Below are 24,167 nucleotides of genomic sequence, written 5' to 3'. Positions count from 1 at the left end.
TGTGTGTGTGTGTGTGTGTGTGTGTGTGTGTGTGTGTGTGTGTGTGTGTGTGTGTGTGTGTGTCATTAAATACTTCATTTTATTCTTTTTTTAAAATAAGGGACAGAGCATATTTATAGGTTGTACATTAATTTAATTTTTTAACGGAAAAATTATTTTAATCTTCCTAATTAAATTTAAATTAATAGTTTTATAAGTTTTATAAGAACTCGAAATTTTAAACTTCTCTTTGTTTAAAAGATATAATTTTAGGAACTTTTTTATACTTCACTAAGGAAAACCATGTTACGAATTTTAATGATTTCATCATTTATCTGCTCGTTGGATTTACTGGGTGCTCGTCCTGTGGAGGAACCGACAAAATTCACTCTTGACAACATACAAAATAATACCGAAAACGCTGTACCCTCAAAACTGGAAATAATAAAGGTAAAATTTTTTACTTATATAATTCGCGAAAATAAATGAAAATGCAACTTTTGGAAAACGCCAGTCAAAAGTAATTATTAGATTGTTCTAATTCATTGAAAGCAATAAAACAAAAAGTCATAAATCTAAATTTAATTTAAATCTAAAAATTTACTTAAAAAATTGTTCCTTAGCTGTATCCAAAATTCTAATTAGATTCTCGTGATTCGCCACTGTAATCAGCAGGCGAAGTCAAAATTGCTATTTCGTAGGAATTATTAGAACGTGTCAGCGATGCTATTAGAATTGGCAGAGGAAGATTTGTCAATTTTATAATATTGGCTAGAAACATCATTATCAATCGAGCAGAGGTAATTACTGTAGCATTTATACAACGACAATTTATTTCTGGTAACATGATATTCGCAAAGACCCACATAATATCTTCATTGCAATTTATGTAAAGTCACCGTGTATTCTAGTTAGCATTAATTCGAAATTTTTTGGTCAATAATTCCACACAGCACACTTTACCCTAGAGATGTCCAATGGACGTCATTTTGGGATATTGCGATAATCTTGTGATATCCATGGATGATCTCAGTTATCCAGCGGATATTCAAGACATGTACAAGTATCCAAGTGTGTAAAATCCCACGGACGTCTTAGACGCTACAAAGTCGCTCGTCTGTAGGGACCTATGGAATAATTCTTAAAAACAAATAAAAAAATCCAATTATAAATAAATAATATCAAAATATCATAATACTGCCATGTTAACTGAGCATTGCAAAATATATAGAATTTGTTATTCCTTTTGCATTTTCTTCCTGTTTTCGTTGGTTATTTTATTGGCTTTTGTCAATATCTTTCTATTTGTGTAATTTTTAACTATTATTGACATATCGAAAAATTTTCTTTTTTTACAGCATATAAATAGCGAATTTCGAAGTGATCTTGATCCGTCAATTGTTAAATCTGACAAACCTCAAAGTCGCACATCAATACAACCTATACAAGATACAACGTCAATAGTTTTATTTCAACCGATACCGCAAGAAGGAATTCGTTTAGAAAATGAGACCGCCCAAGGTATTTTAGAAAAACGAAAACCTGACAACATCAGACGACTTTTGGATAGTTTCTTGACACCAAAGCCACTTATTGATCGAATTAAGGATGAAGAAAAATATGGTAATAGGGGAGATAAATTTATTGGAATCGGAAGGGTTTTCATTAACGGTTTCGAGAATTTCAGTAATTTTTTGAATAACTTAGTAGAGGTAAGTACATTAAATTGTAATTCTAATATACACAATAAATTAAATTAAATTAAACAACAGTAAATGTATTAATACAGTAAATAAGATAACTAGACCTTATCTAAGCTGCGATTTTTTTCTAATTTTTTGCTAAGTACAAAATTGAAAATTAGTGATCAAATTTAAAAGAAAAAATATTCGGAACATTAAAAAAATATATAATATTTTTAAATATTGACATAGGTGCAATAAAGATTTTAAGAAAGAGCAGTATTTAAATCATATTAATACATATGTATCCAATATGGCCTAAACTTTAGTATGTCTTTATTTTTTTTTATTATAAAATGTTAAAGAAATAGAAAATAAAGTGATCCAATGTTATATAGATTATAAATTTATTAACATATTGATGTGTAAGACAATTGACTTGTATATCTACTCATTTACTTATCTATGTGTTTACTTATTTCCATGATGTTTAGCAGGTGAATTAGAATCTATTGTTTGAAATAACAAAGGTAGCAAAAAAAAAACATTACAATCAATGTGTGTACATTCATTCAGTATACCTAGGTTGGCAATATTAGGTCTACCTTAGAAAAAATTACTTTTCTCCCATACAGCACCGATTGTTGCGGAAAATTTTTAGAAATGTCTCAACCTTTCATATCTCATGTGCAACAATTCTGAAAGGATTCTGCAATATGTCATATGAAATATTTTAACAGAAATGTTTCTAAAATCTATCATATACAATAAATTGAAAAATATTTAAACAGAACAAAAAATCATCATGATTTTAAAATGGCTCTAAAATGTTTACTAAAAGTAATTTTTTGATCAATCACGCTTCAGTACGTTTAATGTTATTTTGATGTTATCGTGAGTTGTTCTACTTTAATTTCGAAAAATTTTTGTATATGAATATTGTATATGATATTGTATGGAAACTGCAGGTATAAGTGACTTTCTATTTTTCTAGTGATTATGTATATGTGTCTATACATATAATGTGATTAATTAATTAAAATAGTTGGCGATATAATTATCATTTTTGAGAGATATTTTAAGTTTATTTCAATAAGTTTGTAATCTGTAAACAGATTACAAAATTCTTAATAAATTTGAAGTACTTCAGATGTGATATTTAAGTATCAATCTCAAATATATATTTAAATATCATTTTTGAAGTACTAAAAATAACTGAAAACTTTTTGGTAATATTTCAAAAATATTGCAGATTCTTTCTGTAACATTTCATTAATCCTTAAACAAGGTTTCATGTGCAAGAATTGCGCACATTTTGCTATTCCAGAGCTGTCTCAGAAATGTTGCAGACATACCATATTTCGCAATTTTATTATATGTTTCACTTTTCAGTTGAAATATTTCTGAAATATTGGATTTTGATTACAAACAGTACAGTATTGTAAAGTAGAAATACAGAGAGAGCTGCAATAATATGAACTACGGAAATCAATAATCATGTCTTGGTAGTTGTAAAGAGAGAGAAAGCAATTTATACTTAAACCTATACTAATTGTAAGATAAAAGATTGTTCATTTGACTAAATTAATTTAGTTCGTCTTTATTTGTTTCAATGAAGAATGTATATATTTAAGTCAAACATATTATATTTGACTTAAACATATACATTCTCCAACAAAAGAAATAACGACAACTAAATTAATTTAGACAAATATATAAACAATTAATTTAGTAAAAAGAACAACTTTTTCTTAGTGTACAAAATATTACATCACAATCACGACGTTCTGCATATTGCCTTACAGACAACGATAGAATAAACAAATTGAGCAATAAACTAATGCTGTCGAATCAGGCAAACAGCCTGTATGACTTATTAATATTATCTATTGAATTACTATGTAATTACATAAATATCGAGTAGGTCATATTGGATACTAGACCATATATGTATAATAAACTTTATTTAAAAAAATCTAATTAAAATAAATTTAAAAAGCAAAACAAAATCTCTTCAGTAATCCATCTAAATATATAATACAGTAATTTGTAAAAAAATTTTGTGATTTCAGTTCCCCACTGGTATAGCTAAACAAACTTCTCGAGGAATAACGCAAACATTGGATAAATTAGGAGCACGGATCATCGGACTCGAATAATAAATATAAACTGAATATAAATTAATCAAAACAATTAATCAAATGTATATAAATATATTAAAAATAAAATGTTTTAATTAAATAAATAAATAAATACATAAATATAAATATAAAAGGGGGGACTATGATAAAAGATAGTGGCTCTTGCACATATAGGACACGGCAAACATTGCAGGACCCAGAAATGGGACGTATATTGTCAGTCATGCAATTTCATTTCGTTTTGTGTAAAAATTAATATAGGAATTCGATGTTATTAAACGTTATATGTGCCAAGATATAAAAACTAAAAGAAGTCTTGAAGAGGAAGTTTCAAAATTAAATATTTATCAAACTTGTTAAATCAATAAACAAATTTTTGTTATCATATGTTTTGTCGATACAACAAAAAAATAGACTCAATCTTTTTAATATAAAATATAAAATACAAAAATTGCTTATAAATTTTTATAACACTTTTGCTTTTATATATAAGATATCTCGTATACAAAATGCATATCATAACACGAAATTCGTGTATATTTCAAGAAAATCCGAATCCAGGTTCTGCAGTAACAATCTTTACGTTTTTATTTAGTAAATCTTTTAATGATACAATGTTTATTAATGGATCCTTAATCGAAAATTTTAATTTGGTATCTCCTATTGTGGAAATAAAAATTATTGAATATTAAGAAACTCGAAACTGAATTTTCAATCAAGTTAACTACTACACCATCTATCGCAAGACCGCGCAACTATTACTACACTGAATTTCGGCTCTGTTGACAGTCTCAGTCTTCGCAAAGCATCCGTATATATGTATTTTCCATTCGGTGAAAAAACTTTTCTTCTAAACTTTCAATCTTAGTTCTACAAACTCGGTATCGTTCGTTACAATAATGTGACCTCAGCCGTATGCTTATTTTCAAGATATAAACTATAAAACTTTTGTATGAAGCAAATGTAGAACTGAGGTGTCAGCTGTACGAGCTAAAAGTAAACGAATTTTTAAACTTCTTCGATTTTCTCATAAAATCCGATACAGCTGAGGTCCTGTTTGTGCGTACTTTAATTCTGTAAAAACAATTTTGCAATCCGTTAATTCAATTCGGAGATATTTCACCGAATAGGAATGATGGTAAAGTAGAACAACTTTAGCATCCCCTTAAGACTGTACTTAATACGATCTTAAATATAAGATCTGACTGTGAATACAGACAGAGAGAAATCTGAATATTAATTTGATAAATTTTAGTTATTTCAGCGATATTTCAGCGATTTATTTCCATCAGGAGCACCGCAAAAAAATGGATATTGTTGTGTAGTTTACATCTACTTCTTCAGAGGGCAGTAGTGCGCGGTGGGAGTTTGCGGTTACAGGAAAAAGGCCCTCAGGTTTTCTCTCTGTTTATACTCTATCGATTTCTTTTTATCACGTACAATAGTAATCTTAAATGTACATATTATATATGTCAAAGAGAAATCTGAAAAAGGTCATTTCGACGTTTTTCATGGCACCAGCGAAATCGCCCGTACACTAGCGCCAGTACATCCATTTTTTGTTTGGTACTACGTGGCTACATCCATTTTTCTGACATTGTCGATAAAATCGCCAATGTTGATAAAATAGTAGAGAGCCACAGAGAAAATGGACCACTGACAAGATCGCAGATAAATTGAATATTTCTAACATGAATTTACCGACATTAAAAAACTTTGAAATTAAATAATAAGGGAATGATGGCCATTTTATAATAAGCCATAAGTCATAAATCAAAAATTAGAAAATAAAAATTGACGACTGTGATTGGTCCATTTCCAGCTTCTAATTTCTGATTTATGACTAATGGCTTTTAGAATGGATGAAACTTGTGAACAACAATTTTTTTTCTCGGAATATACTACGCATGAAAATACACAAATTTACAAACTATAGGAAAATTGGAGGGGGCGGCGTTATATACCGAATATTTACCGCATTTTTACATCACGGAATTAAATGGCATAAACACAGTATATAAAATGTTGAAAATTTTCTCTTATAATTATAGTTTTGTAGGCGCTGAATCTTCACGTATGTTTTAAAATTTAGTGAGCCTAAATCAAAAGAAAGAACAATATGTTTCTATGAATATTAAATTATTTCTGTAAACGTTAAAATGCTTCGTGAAATAATTGACACATACGATTATAAAATCAAATAATTTTCATTTTTCACACCTGAAAAAAAGAATTTAATATAATATTCAATCATTATTTCAAAATTCTTATCAATTATTTCGATAATGAAGCATTTGTTGAATATTGCAAATTGCAATTTCTTAATATTTATAAGAATGTTTTAATTGTTTTTCTCTTTTTATCCGGAAACATTCACAAAGTTTTAAAATATGACTCATTCTATATATTTATATGTTTTGTTCACAATTTATGTGTTTTGTTCACAAATTATTCATAAATTGTTGGAAAATTCACGAAATATCGTCATAGCTAAAATAGTATACGCATATAATAATTTGGTTCTGATAACATTAAGCTATACTGATATTATCACTGACTCATACTAAAATTTAAGCGATATGCTAAAATTTTAAGCTCGTGCTGACTACGGTTGTACATGAAATTGCGCATGCTTTGAGTGGCTTGAAAATATATTGGCGATATGCAAATCGCGAGTACAGGAATAATTATAGTCTCTGTCCACTGTCAGGTAGGGAGAAGAAAATAAGCAATATTCGTTTATAAAAGGACTGCAATGTGATCAGCGTCGTCTTTTGCTTTTAAATTCACCCCTATTTTGGTTAATTCTCGAATATCTCAGTGATGCCATATAAGTGTGCTTGTAACTAAAGAAACTAAAAAAACCTGCAATATTTTTTTCGAAAAATAGTGATCGTTCGAAAGTCTAAATGCGTGTGCATCTATTGTTGATTTTGTTCTTCGCGAGCACTATCTTAGCGCGAAATGCTAGAAATAGAAGGGATACTGATCTGGTACATGAATTTTTTGCATCATAATGTGAACACTTATAAATTATATAAATTGTTTATAACTATTGCTGATAATGTATTTAACTGAAAAACTTACTCTAAAAACAGAAGCAATTTTTCTGACAATAAATAGCGAATACTTACAGATATAATAGAACAATCTGTAATAATTTTATCACCTCTCTTTATTACTTTAAAACTTTTCTTAAAGTAGCCGTACAAGTTTATTTTTATTTTTGGAATACTGCGCAATAAAAAACATTTTGTATTTGTGTTTGAACTTGTTCTCGTCAAAATTTTTGTATTAAGTTTCTAACACATCCGAGTATTAATTTAATGTGGTATGTAATTATGTTAGTTGAACATTTTGTGTTAAATTAATATTTAACATTTTTTAGTATAAAAATAACACAATTCATGAGTAAAAGAACAAATAATACAAAAATAATGTGGTTTTAAAACAAGAATCCTAAAATAAATGTTAAACCTACGTGTTAATTTTATATATTATAAATGTCGATTTTAAAAATATACTTCCTGCACAATTTTTTCCAAATTATGTCAAAGTGTTTTTATATTAACTTTTTTACATTACGTTTTTATTTTTTTTCTAATAATCATCAATTTAATATCTTATGATCTTATATTAAATTAAGATAAAAATTTGAACCATTTAAGACATGTGAAATATGTTTAATTTAACACAAATTTTCCAACTTTGTAGCCTTATGTAAATATTGTTTCTTACATTTTTCAAATTTAAATTTCCATTACATAAACTAAATTTCCTATTACAAAATAAAAATATTTATTTAGTTTTTTTTTTAAAGTTTTGTATGCATCGAAACATTTTATGCAATTTACGTCTAAAATACTCACTCATCGATTAGCTCAAGTTATTTTACATACCCCTTCTTGATTTTATATTCAAGGATACCGATAAGTAAAGTTTTTTCTTACATATTCTTATCGGTATACATATCTAATTGTTTCACAGACTACATTTAAACTTCCTGTCATTTCTACAACTGAGGCTTATGATGGAAATAAAACAACGGATGTTACTGGAGATAATTCTGATGTAACTAATTGTGGAAATAATATTTTCAATCAGCCATTAAGAATGATATTGAACCTTATTAAATCAATAATATTAGGAACTAAGAATATATTATCAACATTTTCAAAAACACTAAATTCAACGAGTGACTTTATAGTACGCGCTATGCAGCAACCGGTAAGCGTAACGTTATTTATTTAAAGAAATAAAATCATTTTTCTTTTTTTCTCATCTATATATGTATGTGTATACTCTTTAACATTTAATCTTCTTTTTTTATATTCTTTTTATATTCTTCAACATTGAATCTTCTTTTTTATATTCTTTTTATATTCTTTAACATTTAATCCTCTTTTAATTATAAATATCAATACTTAAATAATTAAAATTTTATGTTTATGTGCAGTTTAATGAAATATTAAGTATGATAATCAGAATCTTCAAGTGGATATACCCATATTTATAATTAAAAAATGGTAACATTATAAAATTTTTTTCAAATTTTGGTAAGTAATTCGCAAATATATATAATTCATCAAATATAAATGTCTTTTGTACTACCAATTTGTATTATTTGTCTACAGTAATTCGTTCATTTTGGTTAAATGATAAAGTCAAAAATAGAACTGAATATAATGGCTAGCTTTTCATTACATATAAATACATTATTATTAATAGTAATTTGTTCAATACACATAATACATAACTATCGTCTTACTATCTCGATTTTGCATTGTACAGTCTTTAACATTGCTTTTAACTTATGGTCAATTGATTGCTTCGTCGATATCAAATAACATATGAGAATAACGATCATTTTTAATTTACTAAATTTATATATTTATCTATATTTATATATTATATATATATATATTGAATACAAAAATCTTAGCAAAGCATTCATGCTTATGACATTGAAGATAATTTGATCTACAATCTCTATTGAATACTCAGGACTAAATCACATAATCATGCACGCTATCTATCTAACTGCTCCCGATTGTTAACGTTGAGAATCAATATGACATACAATTACTGTAAAACAGAGATTTTACAATTATTATAAGATAGCGATTGATTACTTCTTGTAGATGAATATTGAGTATATAAGGATTAGAATACTCCACGAAAGTAGGATGAGCTTGTTCCACTAGAAAATTACAATTTAATGATCGATTGTCTTTAGCCTCGTTATACAATTTGTTCTTGTATTTAAATCAACTTTCCCATTCTGTTATAGATTTTACCTACACGATCAATAAATTTTTATCTATCTATACACATTAAAATGATTCACAAGTTATACATTTTTTACGCTTTCTCTTAGAACAGTTACAAATATAAATATCAGCTGACAAAGTTGGACTATTATTAAAAGTCGCGATATTAATCATTGGAGATTACAAGAAGCATTATCAAATCCAAACTAAGAAGGAAGTCCATCCATTGAATAACTATCATATTTTTTGGTACACAGCAGAAACTTTTTGGTCAACTATACATCAACGTACTTTTATCTACTTAAATTGTCTCATATGTAAATGTATTTATAAAGTAACGTTCAATAATCATCGAAAACTTAATCATTTCGTTTTTTTTTTCATGCTCTTTCTTAACAATTTTTCGTCTCGCTCATTGTACTCATATTCCTATTAATACGAATTTGCAAATTCGGATGAAATTGACAAAGTCCTCAAAAAAGGAGCGACACGATTACAAAAAGATTCGTTCCTGTTGCATGCAACGGGAATAAAAAATGCGCGAGAAGGGTGCTATCGATCTTAGACAGTTGTCTCGTCTAAGATCGATCTGAAATTCTAGGTATTGGTAGTGTCGTAACTCTTGTACGTGTGAGATGATCTCTTGTGCCTGACTGTACAGAAGAGAATCATGCTGGCCACCTGGCCGAATAGCTGAAGGAAGGCCACGACGAGGCCCACCGTGCCCACCACGTGGAGTCTGGTTACCAGCCACATTTGAATGGCGGTCGCGCATCCTTCCTTGTACCAGAGCTCCTTGTTACGACCCTCTGAATCTAGACGACCGCAGTATCGTTCTCGTTGCATACAGCAAGAATCCGGAACCCGATCCTCCTCTGGCCACGCCTCGATTTGGAACCAATCCGTATAATCGCGTACGCCGCAGCAATGAAACTGCAAGTGTACATTTAAAACTGCATCATCATATTAAGCGTTTACTTAAGACTTATTCTTTGTCTCTGCATTGGGCTGCACTAAAACTATCTCTCTTACTTTTATCAAACATCAAATATGTATTTGTTTAGTTCAGCCACAAAAAAAGCAGATCTTAACCCAGTGAGAAATGACAATGGAATCGACATCGATTCCATTGTCATTTCTCACTGGGAATTTAACATCCTATGCAATATGGAGTAGTTGATTTTTTAACTACGTGGAAAAAAGTTTCTTTGAAAAAAGTTTCTTTAAAATAAATTAAGGAAACGCAGAAATCTGTAACACCTCGTGTAGTGTTTTGCAAATATTAATTAAATAATTAAACAAACCTCGGTATGTATATGGTCCCACATGGCAGAAAGTGTTCCCGGCTCCCTCGTAATATTGTAATGCTTCTCAATGCCGTACAATAGCTCCTCCTTTAAGCTCCTCGCGAGGTGTTCTCTGAACACGAACGCCAAGGTGCCCAGCATGAACTCGGCGAGAAACATGAGTATTACCAGACTGAAATACTGAAAATTACGGGATGTAAATGTTTTTTCTTTCTATTATTATTTACATGAGGCATCTCTTTACAAGTTTTGAGATTTTCAAAAGTTTTTTAATTCTAACACTTATTTCTTTCATCAAGAGAAAACAAGTATTGAAAGAGCGGGGAAAAAAATCTCATATTCTATGTAATTACCACTATACACGCAAGGTCTCATATAATATGTAAACGAATTTATCGATCCGTCACATATTGCGTCACATACTACACGAATTCCATATGTATAAACTATGTATAATGAAAAGAATATTTTATTTCGCTTAGCAGGCAGATTAATTATCTTAACGTCAGCTAAGGATGAGCAAAATAAATGAGGAAAAAAGATGATTAAAAGATTATTAAAAAATGTAGTCAGCATGGACAGCACGCGTATTGCTCTGTGACAAATTATTCAAATGACAACAGAAATTCGAATCACGATTTACTGACGACAAAGATATTCAAGATTGTCAAGTTATAAGCTTCAGTCCGTGCACCGCATATGTAGTATACTGCGTGCGTATCACAAAAAGTCCGTAAGTATACTGTACCACGCGCGCTTTTTGCAAAGCACGTGTTTTACAATGGATCACGTTGTACCAACCGTGATCAACATGCATCTTGACTGGAACCACGCGCCACAACATCCGAAGAAGGCGATGACGAATGTGACGCATCCCGCGGCGAGCAGCAGCGAATCCGCCGACACGAAGCTGTACTGCGGTACCAAGGTCGCGTATCCGGAGTAAGCCAGTCGTAGCCAAAGGCCCGCACCCAAAATTCCGCAAGCGCATAACTGTAAAATAAATTACGCCCGTCAATTGCTCTGCGCGTCATAAACGTTTGACTTTCGACGGACGTACTTAAAACGCTGATCCATTGAGGTCGAAATTATAGTATACAGGATGGGAAATACGTGGTACAATCGAGAAGAGGGTGATTCTACGGCTTAAACTAAAGGAAATAAAAGAATAAATTTTTTCGAATAAAGCCTTTTTTTTTAGAAAAATTCTGAATTTATTATCCTGAACAATAGAAGTGTCGAGTGGTCGTTATTGACCGTTTTTATTTTTTAGATTTAAATTCTATTTCTTTTGTAAAAGATAGGCGTTTGAAATTTTTTAACTTTTCAATAATTACGTCAGTATTCTTTACACTGATGAAATACTTAGTTCTTCATTTTTTTTATTTTCATAGTAACTTATTCTTGGTTCTTTCAATGAATGAGAAACGTTGGCACTTTAAGTGTTAAAAGGAAAAAATATTCTTGCACTGTTAAAAAATTAAAAAAACAGAATACATTAGAAACAATCCATTTTAATTAAATTTGCAGAATTCAACTTTGTATACAACAAAATGACCAACCATTTCAACAATATCACAGTTAAGTAAAAAATAAATGTATAAGAAATAAAATTAGTCTTTGTCTCATATAAATTCACTCATTTATCTTATGGAACTGATTGAATTATTAGTAAATCCTAATAGTAAAAAATCAGATTGTCTTTAGCAAAAATTGTTACGTCAAGTATCATGTGCACATGTATGTAACCTTCAAGTTCTTTTTTTTTTTCAAAAACACCTTATGCAAAAAAATTATTCTATCATTTTGATTTATTTTAAACCGAATCATCTTTTCGGTCGTATCATATGTATTTCAGCCCATCCTATATTGCACGATTGTACAAATGATTATATTGAATATTTCAAAATTGCTTTCTTTCAGTCACAGCTTTGATGGTCTTTATTATGAAAATATTTTGATTCGGTCAAGAAATCTGCAGCGAAAGCGAAATTCGATATTTTATTGGCAAAAGATGTTTTCATTCGAGAATTTAATATATTTATAAATAATTAATATATTTAAAAGAATTTATAGCTATCACAATTTATCCAGCTGATAATTGTAACAAACTGTCCCATATGTAGAATGAATGAATATAAATTGTTACAAGTGCTTTTAATATTTTCACTAATGTGAGATAAATAAATTACAACTTTAACAAATAATAATATAAATGTTCAGCTTTTGATAAATATCTTTGCGGTATAATCTATCCAATTTATAAGTTAGTTACCAAAAATTATCATATAAAAAAAGTGTAATTAGTCCCGGGTTTCCCCTACTGAAAGATCTAGAAAATTATATTATAATTAAAAGCATATAGAGATTCTTATCACACGCCACTTATAGCACGTGAGTTCATTGGGTCAATGACGCGTTATTTTCATTCGACTGTCGCCGACAATGTACGTTCGAGAACAAAGCTATCTCGAATTCTCGTTTATGCTGCGTTTAAGTAAAATCGGAAAGTGGAAAGTGGACCGTGGATTAGAAAGTATCGCGATGCATTTCGAATCGTCGACGCGGAAGGAAGATCGATGCCTATGGTTGACAGCCATCGCGAAATTCGTTTAACTCACGGTCAATGCGCCAACGAACGTGTGACGAGTGAATGGCAAAATCACATCATGACATTTCTCGCATTCGCGATAAGAATTAAAATAACAACGAAACTGTGCAACGCTATTTCACTAAGCAGCAAAGTGTATCGGATGTCGATGCGGTCACCCGTATACATTTAACGGTTTATCGTCCACCTGCTAACTTATTCGCAAACACAGAGCCTTGTCCTATGTTCGTAAGAGAGTACTGCAGATTTTCTGGGCGGCAGATTTTCTAAGTCGGCGGTTACCTTGCTGTGCTATCAATGACAGGAAGTCGACTGAGCGACTAGGTGAATGTTGACCTTACGGTTAATTCATCCTCTAGAGTGCAATATATCCGACACGCGATAGCAACGTCCTTCCTTATCGAATTCAACTGTAAATGATGAGGCCAACGTGTTTACGCGCAGCAAGTAACATCTGCGGAAGAACCGCAATGTAATTTATAAATTACAACTTCTGCGACGCAGCATGATTGAGAAATTAATGCACTGTTACGCGACCCCGATAGCTAATTGTACAAAAGAGCGCGTCCGTACTTTCTAATTACCGTCAATGGTGCGTGCGCAAAAACGGGACGTTTTTGCAACAATGTTATATAATCTGCAATACGTGTCGTTGACCACCAAATATTTAATTTGTATCGTCGTTAAAATATTTATTATTAACTATATATCATTAAAATGTTAAATAATTTAATATAAGTATAAATAATATAATATAAATGTAATTAAATAATTTAATCATTTAATATAATTTAATATAAATTTTTTATATAATTGAAGATATGATTTATCTAACAATGTGTCTCTTATCTGTCTTGTCAAGAACTTTTGAGTTTGGAGTAATTATACCTAATGAATCTAATGAAGTCCAGACTGACTTACCCAGTTTGGAGTTCGCAATGAATTGTGATTAGTATCAAAGTGAAACAGAGTGACAACAGGTGACGCATTTCACAGCAATAAAGAACACAAAGACACGTGTACCAGTTTTACAGCATACAGAGCAATTGGTACCGCACTTTATTGTCGACTTACGGGTACCGTAAATTCATAGCTCATAGAGCACGGTTCAACGCCCTATTTAAGGCTTTCATCGCGATACAGACGCGGGCGGACGATTTTAAGTGGAATAATAAAGCCGGGAGAACGGCGAATGCGGTGGAATGCGGCGCGAATTACAAAAGCGCGTCGTCGGTTTAATCGCTGACCCGCGTGGGTCGTTAATACCGCTATTGTCTCATTTCTGTCATTTCTGACCAATTCGAGCCGCGCACTTGCACTGTATACGCGTGTACACCCGTGTTTACGAATTATACGCAGCAACGAAATGTTTCATTTAAGTTGAAAAGTTCTCACACATATCTTTCCAACGCGAACGAGTTATTTAAATATAGCTCAAGTGCCACTCGCAAATAATTTGCAAAGTAGATCGATCTCAAAAGAAGTAGAGCTGAAAGCAAAAGCTGCTATATCTAAAAATAAAAAAATGAGATGTTGTAACCTCTGAATTTTGTTTGCTTCTTCTAGTTTTAAACGGATCAAAACAAACTGAACGTTTTATTAAAAATACATACCATATATAGAAATAATACAATCCCTACAAAATCAAGGATGGAAGATGTCTAATCGCAAAAGAAGTTCAGTCCCTACTGCAAATACAGTTATATCTATCAGTTATTATTTAATAAAAATAGCGAACACTTTTTAAAATCAATTAAAATCCTTTCTTCAGCTGCAAAATCAGTCAAGTGCATCCTATTTTAATTAATAAATAAAAACTATATTTTTTTCATGCCGTATTATATACGTTTTTTTAACTAAATTAATAAATCTTTCTTAACTAAAAGAAAAGTCTTATTGATAATTCGAATGAAAAATACACAAATTTATTCGCTCTCGCCCAAAAAATTTCAAGTGGAGACTTTTACCAATAACGACTTTTGTCAATGGGCTACTTAAATAAAATACTAGATAAAATTCCCAATCGTATACGCATTCAAGTCACTTCTATTATTAAAAAAAATTGTTTTATATAATCAAAACGCAGCGTTAAGATTAATTGATTTAAAAAAGGCACCTCTACGTACCCAGATTAAAACGTTGAGGGAGCAGAAAACGTGCCTGATGCACGTGTATCCTGTGCGGCCCATGATTCGATCTTTCATCAGGTCCTTACTCCGAAGGGACTGGCAACGTTTCCTGGAAACGTAGAAATAGCAACGTGATCCCTTTGGACAAAGGCAGGAGACGAATAGAAAATGTATTCTTTGGCTATGAGAAAACTCTTGAGATTAGCACCGTATCGCGAACTAACGTGAGACAGCGATACCTGTTCAAGGTTACGAAGCTATCTCGGCGATTGTTTACGGGTGTTAATTACACCGGCTCAATCAGCAACTTTCGTCTTCAGTTGTATAAACGCGCGGAGAACTAAAATCAAACTTTACGCTCTTCTTTACATCACAAAAATATCATTATGATAATTATATATCACCGATAAGAAACCCACCGTGCGCATCAGCGCGAGAGCCTTGTGATGCGCATCACGGATCACCAGGAAATACTACATCTACGTTCGAAGAGCAACCTGAGGTGGACAGGACGTGGGAGGAAGGGGAAGAAGCCGCGAGACGAGAGAGAGAAATGAAGTGGAGGAACGGGAGATGAGGAGTGTGAGGAGCAGGTGAAGGGGGAAGAGGAGAACAAGAAGATCGACGTGCGACCTACGTGAGCGAAGATCCCGCTCTCGGACGCATCGTCGAGGAAGATCTGTAGGATTGTCCCGGCTGACTGACTGCAGGCCGACCCGACCAGACAATCCTTGTCAGACGAGCCCATGCCAATGTGTCTGAGAACCGACCGATACGATTGGCTCCAGTCTGGTCTCCTCTCTGAGCCTTCTAGGTCTGTTAACGGGACAGCCGCGGCGAAGCCGTTCACCCATATGCGATCGCGTAGGTATCATGTAGATCGCGATGGGAAGAGGAGTGGAAGTGACACTTACAAAGGATATTGCTCATCGAACGTCACTTTTCCCGTAGGCAATCGTATAATGGAGTAGCGAAAAAAAAAAGGCATCTTCAAGGCCACTACGAGATGTCCAGTCTCATTCTCCCGTTATTCCCTTCACATCTCGCGCATTTGTGCCGCTGCTCTTCGTTAACCTTTTGCATCCAGATTGAGGTCTCTTACGTGCACACATGTACACACACATAGAACGGGCAAAACGCTAAGGTGCAAAGGTGAAGGTAACTTTCGCCGAAAGGTCTCGTATATAAAAATCCGCTTTCCCAGAAACTCGCATTCAGGCGTATAGTAACTACATCACTTCAAGCCACTTCCCACGGTGTACCATTTCCTTTTGATACCAAAGATAAAATTACATTATCTGCAATAATCTTATATACGGAAAGAATGGTTTTACACTGAAGCCTATAGAAATTAGATCAGACAATAATTCTGAAAATAATTATGTTAAACCATCAAAATAATAATGTACACCCAGAAAAAAAGACGTACTTGTATCAATTATAAAAGTGATAACTATACAAGTTTTTATATAGAATTAATGTACATTGAATAAACTACTTTATAGCTGCACGTATAATTACCTTTATGTTCGTATAACACAGGTCATTTCAGCAATATTGCAGAAACATTGCAATGTTCTAGCAGTATTACAGTAATATTGCAAACGTTGCAGCAACGTTGCTGCAAGCTTCTGTATTTATGGATAATTGTCATCTATATTTTTCTCTGAGGAAATAGGACGTAAGCATAATGATAATGCTGTTTTGACATTCTAACAATGCTTAAGCATAATTATTCTGATGGTCTATAATTATTTTCAAATCTGTATCTGATTAAATTTTTTTAAATACTTCAACAAAATCATTCTTTCTTTGTAGACCGTTCCAAAATCATCAACGGTCGTATATATCTTTTCAACATTAAGTTTATATTAATTCTTCTTTCATATAATTTTCTTGAGTCTAACTTTTTAATATGCTAATGAAAAACGTGAACTGCATTAGAGAATCAAATAACCCCATCTAGTTCATGAGATCTATGTATAACATGTATTAGCGCATCGGAAATTCAAATTACAGTGACCGGTCCATGTGAGTTTCCTACGTTAAGTCATCGTGATAGCTATGCAAATAATATTGATCGGACAATACGACGAAAGAAACCGTTAAATAAAGAACATCCTTACAATATTTCTCACATCGGTGGATGCTATCATCTATGGTCTCACGTTATTACAATGCTTCCGATCCAACGATTGTATTCGTTGGATTGCTCGCGATATATATGTTGTAATTAGCATAATTAGTGGAACGCGATCAATTTCACTGAATTATCAAATTCTCTCTCTTGTACCCTTAGGAAGAAAATAAAATGAAAAAATCAGATTGTTTAGAGCCATGATTACTAAAAAGATTTTTTTCTTGTACTTAAAGCGATAACAGAGTGAAAATAATTTAAATGTTTACCTGACGAAACGTATAATTAATTTCAATGATAATTCAAAGGTATCAATGATTTTTAATTCTTAATAATAATAACAAAAATATAATAATCATATACACTCGCACATCGGCGCAATTAACACGCCGAATAATTTTCCAGTGTCCTTGGAAAGTTCGTACGTCTAACACAGTGATCCGTGCTACGGATATCGACACTTTCCAACGAAAAAAAGAAACACAGGCACATGGGTACTGTGTTGAAGCATTCGCGAGTCAATGAAAAATCTCTTATCAGCTCATTGCATGATTAATGCGTTCTCTCCCTATTTGCCGCAATGAGGTCCGTTATCAGAATTGAATAATATTGATTCGCCTTATCAAGAGTTACGCACGCTCTCACGCAGAACTCCACCCGCTGTGTTATATTCGTGCCACTTGTCATGGACGACCTCCCGTTAAATAAGAACGCGCGAGGAAAAAAAGCGCGAGCGAATAAAACGAAGAGCGAATGGAGAGAGGAACGGAAGGGACGTAGATGATGAAAAAATAGAATGTTCGATCGCTGATGTGTATTTAACTCGCAAAAGACGCTCGTGGACTTCACCTTGCTGCGGTCACGTCTTTTCCAGCCCTCAGCGGCATCACGCGTTAAGAACACGGTGACATTTATAGCGCATACTGGAAGGTGCGGAAGAAAGAAAATCCCCACCGTGCGTTTCAGAGTATGAGTTTTATTTATACACTTCGATGTATGTGCTCTTATTTTTATCTGAAGTGGCTTGTTACATTATCATAAAAATTCCGATATCCGTATGACATCAAGTTGCTTTAGCGTTATAACATTTTATATTAACATTGTACAAAGTACTTTAAAATATAAAGAGTTCAGCCTTCTTTTTTATTTTGAAGAAAAAAGTATGTAAGTAAAGTAAAAAGGAAAGGGTATTTAATAACTGACACAATATTTAATGCATAATTTACATTAAGCACCAAGATTCAGCTTCAACCATATTTAGCGCTCCTCAATTTATTCATGGAAAGAACGATTTTATTGAAATATCTAAAAATTTACCGAAGTATTTAAATATAAAGATCTGAAAGTAATTTAGTTAAACTATTAAATAATTATACAGGATACACTCTCAAACATAACAAGCAATGATGCAAAAAGTTTTGACATTCTAGCAATCAGCTTGGGAGTCCTAAATTATTTTGATGATCATATAACATAATTTTTAGATCTGTAATGATTAAATTTTTACATATTTTAGCAAAACTATTCCTTCTATGTTATTCACATAAGTGATCTAATTTATTATTATCTTATTATTTAATTAAAAGAAAATAAGAGATGTTTTAATTTGCATTAAAAGAAATCAATTTAAAAGAATTAATTATTCTAAGCATTCATTATTATTTCCTTTAAATATAATTAAAAAATGTTTGAAGAGGTGCGTGCATCAGTTATATGTAGAGATAAATGGACGCCGAGATCAATTTTCACGGACGAAATGGAAGGCTGCGCGAAAATAATGTACATTTAGAGTGCGAAGGGGCGCACAAACGGTCCCCCTGCCTCGACTTCCTGCCAATTGCGGACAATTTGTGATCATCTATGATCTCCCCACTCACCGACGCCCGTCGTCGTCGCGTGAAACGCGTGTGGACGTGGTGCCTAAATGTAAAAGTTAATACGGCCCGGTTCTCTCTCTGCGGGACCCGGCCGTCTCTTTCACCGTTTCATGTGCTATACAATCGCGTTGACGCATCCTACACGTTTATCTTCCCACGTGATGTAATCGAGAAGAAAGAAGCTCGCACGCGTGTCTCACGCGTTATCAATCTTCCGGTAGTCGAATACGTGTACGGAATGCAATTATTCTCTTTTGTCAAAAGTATCTCGCTAAGCTGTAATCGGCAGTTTTATCATATTAATCCTTTGTTCCCGTCATAAGTATTCCAAATTGCTACACAGAGAAAAAGGATTTTGCTAAAGCATCCAAAAATTTAGCTAGATACCAAATAATTTAAATAATATAATATATTATAGGACCATATATGTGATAACACAAACTATAGAAATCAATGCCTTAAACGATCCAGCTGGATCTTAAATGCTTGTATAATTCTGGGTAAATTTATATACTACGTATGTAGTCCTTTAAAATGTTCGCCCCGAAATGATTTTTCGATCTTGAAACGCAAACTCTAAACTACCGCAATAATAAATGATTTAGCTAGATACACACAGATGACAGATCCGAAAGTAATTTTGTTAGACCATCAATATATACATATAATTACTTAACATATAATACTTAAGACATTCCAGTTAATTGCTAGAATGTCAGAACTTTTTGCAGTATTGCTCATCATATATATATGCTTAAGCGTATAATTATTTTGATAGTTAAACAAAATTATTTTCAGGTATTTGTATTTAGTTAAATTTTTTAAATGCTTCAGCAAAACCGTATATAAATTGATAAAACAGTCAAAACTTTTAGACTATTTCATTTTATCTTTATATTATATTAATTATAATATACATTATTAGGATTTACAGGATTCATTAGTTACTTTGTGTAAAATAGTTGTGTAAGTTAGAATGGTTACATGTTGAGAATGTGATTTGCAAAAGCTATAATTATGTCATGTTAGAGCGGGAAGAATATCGGGCGTAACGAGCTCGTTGAAGAGAGTTCTCGTGCAATGGAGTGAGCTATATAATATCATACTTATTACGACGATCTTTAATTTCCTGCTGTAATCGACGAATAAAAGAATCACGATTACATAAAAATTACTGCAAAGTATTACGTATGATAAATAATCGCTAATCGTAAGATGATATGTCAAGGCATGCGTATCCTTTGTCGCACAAAGCCGAGTACAAATACGAATTCAGTCAGTTTAATTCTTCTCGACCCTTCTCACGCATACGTGATCAGCTTTTTAAACACGGTATTAGGAAAGCCTTATTTTGACCGCAAATCCGTCATTGAAATTCTTGCGTCGTGCTTCGAGCATTTGCATGTTACCCTTTGTTAAAAATAATATTCTCTTAAATACTATAGAAAGTACAAGCATATGCATTTTAGAAAATACAATTACATATATTTTTTACTAAAAATTAATAAATTATTAAAAGAAAGTACAATACAAAAGTTTTACTCGAATTCTATATATTTAATAATAATTTAGTGCACTACAAATAATACTCACGTATTAATACACAAATTTTACATTTAGAAAAAAAATGTTAAAAGATCATTATACAATGTTATTTAAATTTTTATTGAAAACTATTACAATATTGAAAATAATCATATTGCAGGTGAATTTATACCTAAGGACTTAAGGATCGAAATAAGACGTTTTCAAATGAATAGAAGTCGCAATTTTACGTGCTCAAATTTATAATTTCAAACATTCATTCGAAAATTCAAGTTTTATTTCACGACGATTAATAATTTTCAATGTGTTATGATAAACTTAATAGAAAGCGAGCGGATGACATTATAAAATTGTTAGAGCAATTTTAGTACTCAAGATTGGAATGCGCACAATTTCTCACCAATTTATGAGGAAAAGCAATAAACCGAGAAGAAACGATATCTTCGCCAACGAAAGCACCTATTCATTGTTCTATTAAATGTTGGCGCATGGGAAGAGAAATCGACGAGCGACTTGTTCGCACGATCGATTTCCTGGCACTCGGGATAACCGTGTGTGTTATCATATTTTCTGGCTTAAAACACGGCTGGAAAAGTGCTTGCGATTTAAAGTGGAAAACTGAAAGAAAGCGACGTCCCGATTTTTTTAAATACATGAGAAAAAATTGTAAGACAATAAAACTTTCTCCCCATTGTGAAGGAATATCCCGTTGTAACCACTACGAAGTATAGCATTCAATTATTGTTGTAGATAAATTGTCTAATTTAAGTAATTTTTGCATAAAATGTCATAAAGAGTCACGTACGTCAGTAAACTCGCATAATGGTCGCGGTCGTCAGTTCGAGACAATTTGCTGAAAACATATTAATTCTTTTCGTCGAGGTCTAAATCATCTTGTCGAGACTGATAAGGCCATGAGATACACACGACAGTATTAATCCGACTGCTAACGTAATCATCTTCTAACACGATGAGGCAACGGGGAGGAGACGCATTCAAATATGACCTTCAATAGTAATATTTCAAAATAGTTCTAATTCATCCACAAAGCATATGCTTTGTATATTATAATATATACAACACTTTAAAAAAATGTATATTAGAAAATATCTCGTATCTGTTTAGAATTGTTAATCACTTTCTTAACTCGCTCAAATAAAATTTTCAAAACCTTTTCTATAATCTAAAAGATTTTTTACATAAAGATTAAAAAACAGTTTTTACATTTTTTAAATTTTATCATTGCATCTATATTTTTTTTTTCATTATTATATTCATAATTACATAATAAAATTAAAAATAAAACTATATATTAAAAGCAAATTCTTCAAATTAATTTAAAAAACAAAATTTTTTGTCTATTTCTACTCCAAAATCTTATTTTCCAAGTTCTTTTTGTTTAATCGTTAATTAGAGATGACAGACGCTTCGATATATTATACTTTAATAAAAAATTATAAGTAGTCCCAATTAGGTCAAAGAATTTATAGTACAATCTGCTGAACATCTGTTGATTTCAAATACTCGTTTACTATCACAGAAAGTGAAGAATGAAGTATAAAGAAAAAGTTGCGCATTCGTGACTCTATTTTCATTGAATTGTAAAAAATCGCCATTGTTGATAATGCTAGTAATAGAATGTCTGAACATTATCTAATCTATGCATGCAATATTTCTCGTGATGTAATCGCGTAATTTTACCCGCGTGTGCATTTACGTACCACACAGTTATCGTTAACTCGTTCGCGACGCCGACCATATTCAGGTTGTGTTTGTAAGCATAAATACGTGAGTTTCATATGCTGAATCCGCGAAGCATTTCATAACTTCGTTTCGCCGGTCAAGAGGCAAGTGAATCACATTCGCTTTATTAAGCGAATTTTATATTTGAAAATCTGGTTTACTCATGTCGCTGTCATGACGGAATATACTACATGGAAAGAAATAAAGAATGATTTTGCTAAAGAGAATTAAAAAATTTAACTTTAAGATACAGATTTAAAAAAAAAAAGAATTTTGTTAAACACTATCAAAATACTAAAATCTATATAGAACGCTCAAACACGAGTAATGCTGCAAAAGGTTTTGACATTTTAAGAGGCAGCTTGAATGCCTTATATTTGTATATAATTATTTTTTCTAACAAAATTATTTTGAAATGCAATTAGCTCAATTTTTAGATTTTTTAGCAAAATCATTCTTTCTATGTACAAAGTATAATAACGTATTATTATTTCAATAATGAAAATCCAGTAAATTGTTGCGATTTGAAATCTTTAGAGCTTAAGATATCTCTTCTCTTTGAGCACATTTACTGTCAATTTTTATTCACTATTTCTTTCAACTTTTTAATCCTGACGTCACAGCAGAATCATTTTTAATCATCCGTATTTATTTAAACGAAACTTGCAATAGTATATGAGAAAATCTTAACGATAAATCTTCTGAAAACATAAAGTTTACGAAAATATGGCGCATTTAACAAGCAGAAATTTAAAACGATGTGAGAAAAGCAGATGTTCCATCAAACATGCAAGTTTTCAGAACGTAATACACTGGTCACTCACAGGTGGAATAAAGATGCTCATTCGTATTGTTCTCTGTAGAGAGCCGTCGCGAACTCTTCGCCACCGAGTGGCTCACAAAAGTTCATAGAAAGCGCTGTCAAAGGTCGATTCGCGTAGCTTCGCGGCAGCTTTCGAGTTCGCGGATCGACTGCGCGGTACCAGTCTGCAGCAACATCCGTTCTCCGTTCCTCCGAGTTGATACCAGGATCGCCATCTGACGGTTTGTGATACAGACGATAAGACGGATTATCCGTAATATTAATTACAAAAATCAATAAAGAAAATATCCAAAATGTTTTATGAATGTATAAAATTCCAATGGCTTGTTGACGAAGTCATCTTGAATAATAAATGCGATTAGAGATCGTTATTTAAATAACAATTTAATGGCCAAACATTAGAATTTTATCAACGTTTTATTAGCATTAACAAAATTAGGAACTTTATTATTTAGGCAACATTTAAGCAACGAGACAAATCTCAAGTAACACGGTCTATATTATATTAGCTACAATAGCAAAAATGTGACTAGTATAACGTTCTGCTAGCCTTAATTACAACTATTTGGTAGCTGCAGCTATTTTAGTTGTATTTTAATAGCTATGCAATCAGTATGTATATATATATATATATATATGTACGTTATAAATTGTTATAAGTTGTAACGATTAATTAATTCTTTAAATTTGATCTAATTTTAGTAAGACAAAGATTCCGGGTTGTTACAAGTTCAATTCCAGTCGAAAAAAATTATTTTTTATTGTATTTTAAATATTTTTACGTAATTTTTAAATTAAAAATTAAACTTTCATTAAAGATTAATTTGCGTAGAAAGAACATTCTATTTATTAGTTTGTTTATTTTATTCAGATTATTACTGTTGTAACATATGGCTATGATAACTTCTTTACAGTAAAATAGT

At 31.7% G+C, this 24,167-nt stretch overlaps 3 protein-coding genes across 6 annotated transcripts in view; 2 read left to right on the top strand and 1 right to left on the bottom strand.

Annotated features, from left to right (window-relative positions):
• LOC108728098 (uncharacterized) overlaps positions 1 to 3,846 on the top strand; it is a 4,328-nt gene extending 482 nt beyond the window's left edge. For both annotated transcript variants that reach the window (XM_018456458.1, XM_018456459.1), the window contains exons 2-4: positions 253 to 429; positions 1,338 to 1,691; positions 3,734 to 3,846. In XM_018456458.1, the coding sequence (XP_018311960.1) occupies positions 283 to 429; positions 1,338 to 1,691; positions 3,734 to 3,820 (588 nt within the window). In that variant the 5' untranslated portion in view covers positions 253 to 282 and the 3' untranslated portion in view covers positions 3,821 to 3,846. The remainder of the gene's footprint in view (positions 1 to 252; positions 430 to 1,337; positions 1,692 to 3,733) is intronic.
• Positions 3,847 to 6,279: 2,433 nt separating this feature from the next.
• LOC108728139 (uncharacterized) lies at positions 6,280 to 8,330 on the top strand. Its single transcript, XM_018456532.1, has 3 exons — positions 6,280 to 6,795; positions 7,790 to 8,029; positions 8,259 to 8,330. The coding sequence occupies exons 1-3, from the start codon at positions 6,712 to 6,714 to the stop codon at positions 8,316 to 8,318; spliced, it is 384 nt and encodes a 127-aa protein (XP_018312034.1). The 5' UTR covers positions 6,280 to 6,711; the 3' UTR covers positions 8,319 to 8,330.
• A 78-nt stretch (positions 8,331 to 8,408) lies between these two features.
• Tsp5D (Tetraspanin 5D) lies at positions 8,409 to 23,418 on the bottom strand. 3 transcript variants are annotated; one of them, XM_018456524.1, is made up of 6 exons: positions 15,539 to 15,870; positions 15,359 to 15,459; positions 15,117 to 15,228; positions 11,181 to 11,372; positions 10,377 to 10,559; positions 8,409 to 10,005 (listed from the first exon to the last, which is right to left on the bottom strand). In XM_018456524.1, the coding sequence occupies exons 3-6, from the start codon at positions 15,192 to 15,194 to the stop codon at positions 9,670 to 9,672; spliced, it is 789 nt and encodes a 262-aa protein (XP_018312026.1). In that variant the 5' UTR covers positions 15,195 to 15,228; positions 15,359 to 15,459; positions 15,539 to 15,870; the 3' UTR covers positions 8,409 to 9,669. The 3 variants fall into 3 exon arrangements, with proteins under 3 accessions (XP_018312026.1, XP_018312027.1, XP_018312025.1); XM_018456525.1 differs by lacking the exon at positions 15,359 to 15,459; XM_018456523.1 differs by lacking the exons at positions 15,359 to 15,459; positions 15,539 to 15,870 and adding an exon at positions 23,246 to 23,418 and having other exon boundaries at positions 8,410 to 10,005.
• Positions 23,419 to 24,167: the final 749 nt, after the last annotated feature.

The sequence above is a fragment of the Mycetomoellerius zeteki genome, unplaced genomic scaffold (assembly GCF_001594055.1).
Source record: "Mycetomoellerius zeteki isolate Tzet28-1 unplaced genomic scaffold, Tzet1.0 scaffold58, whole genome shotgun sequence".
In the NCBI taxonomy this organism is placed as follows: domain Eukaryota; kingdom Metazoa; phylum Arthropoda; class Insecta; order Hymenoptera; family Formicidae; genus Mycetomoellerius; species Mycetomoellerius zeteki.
The sequence above is the reverse complement of the archived record's forward strand: the minus strand, read 5'-3'. Positions and strand labels throughout refer to the sequence as shown.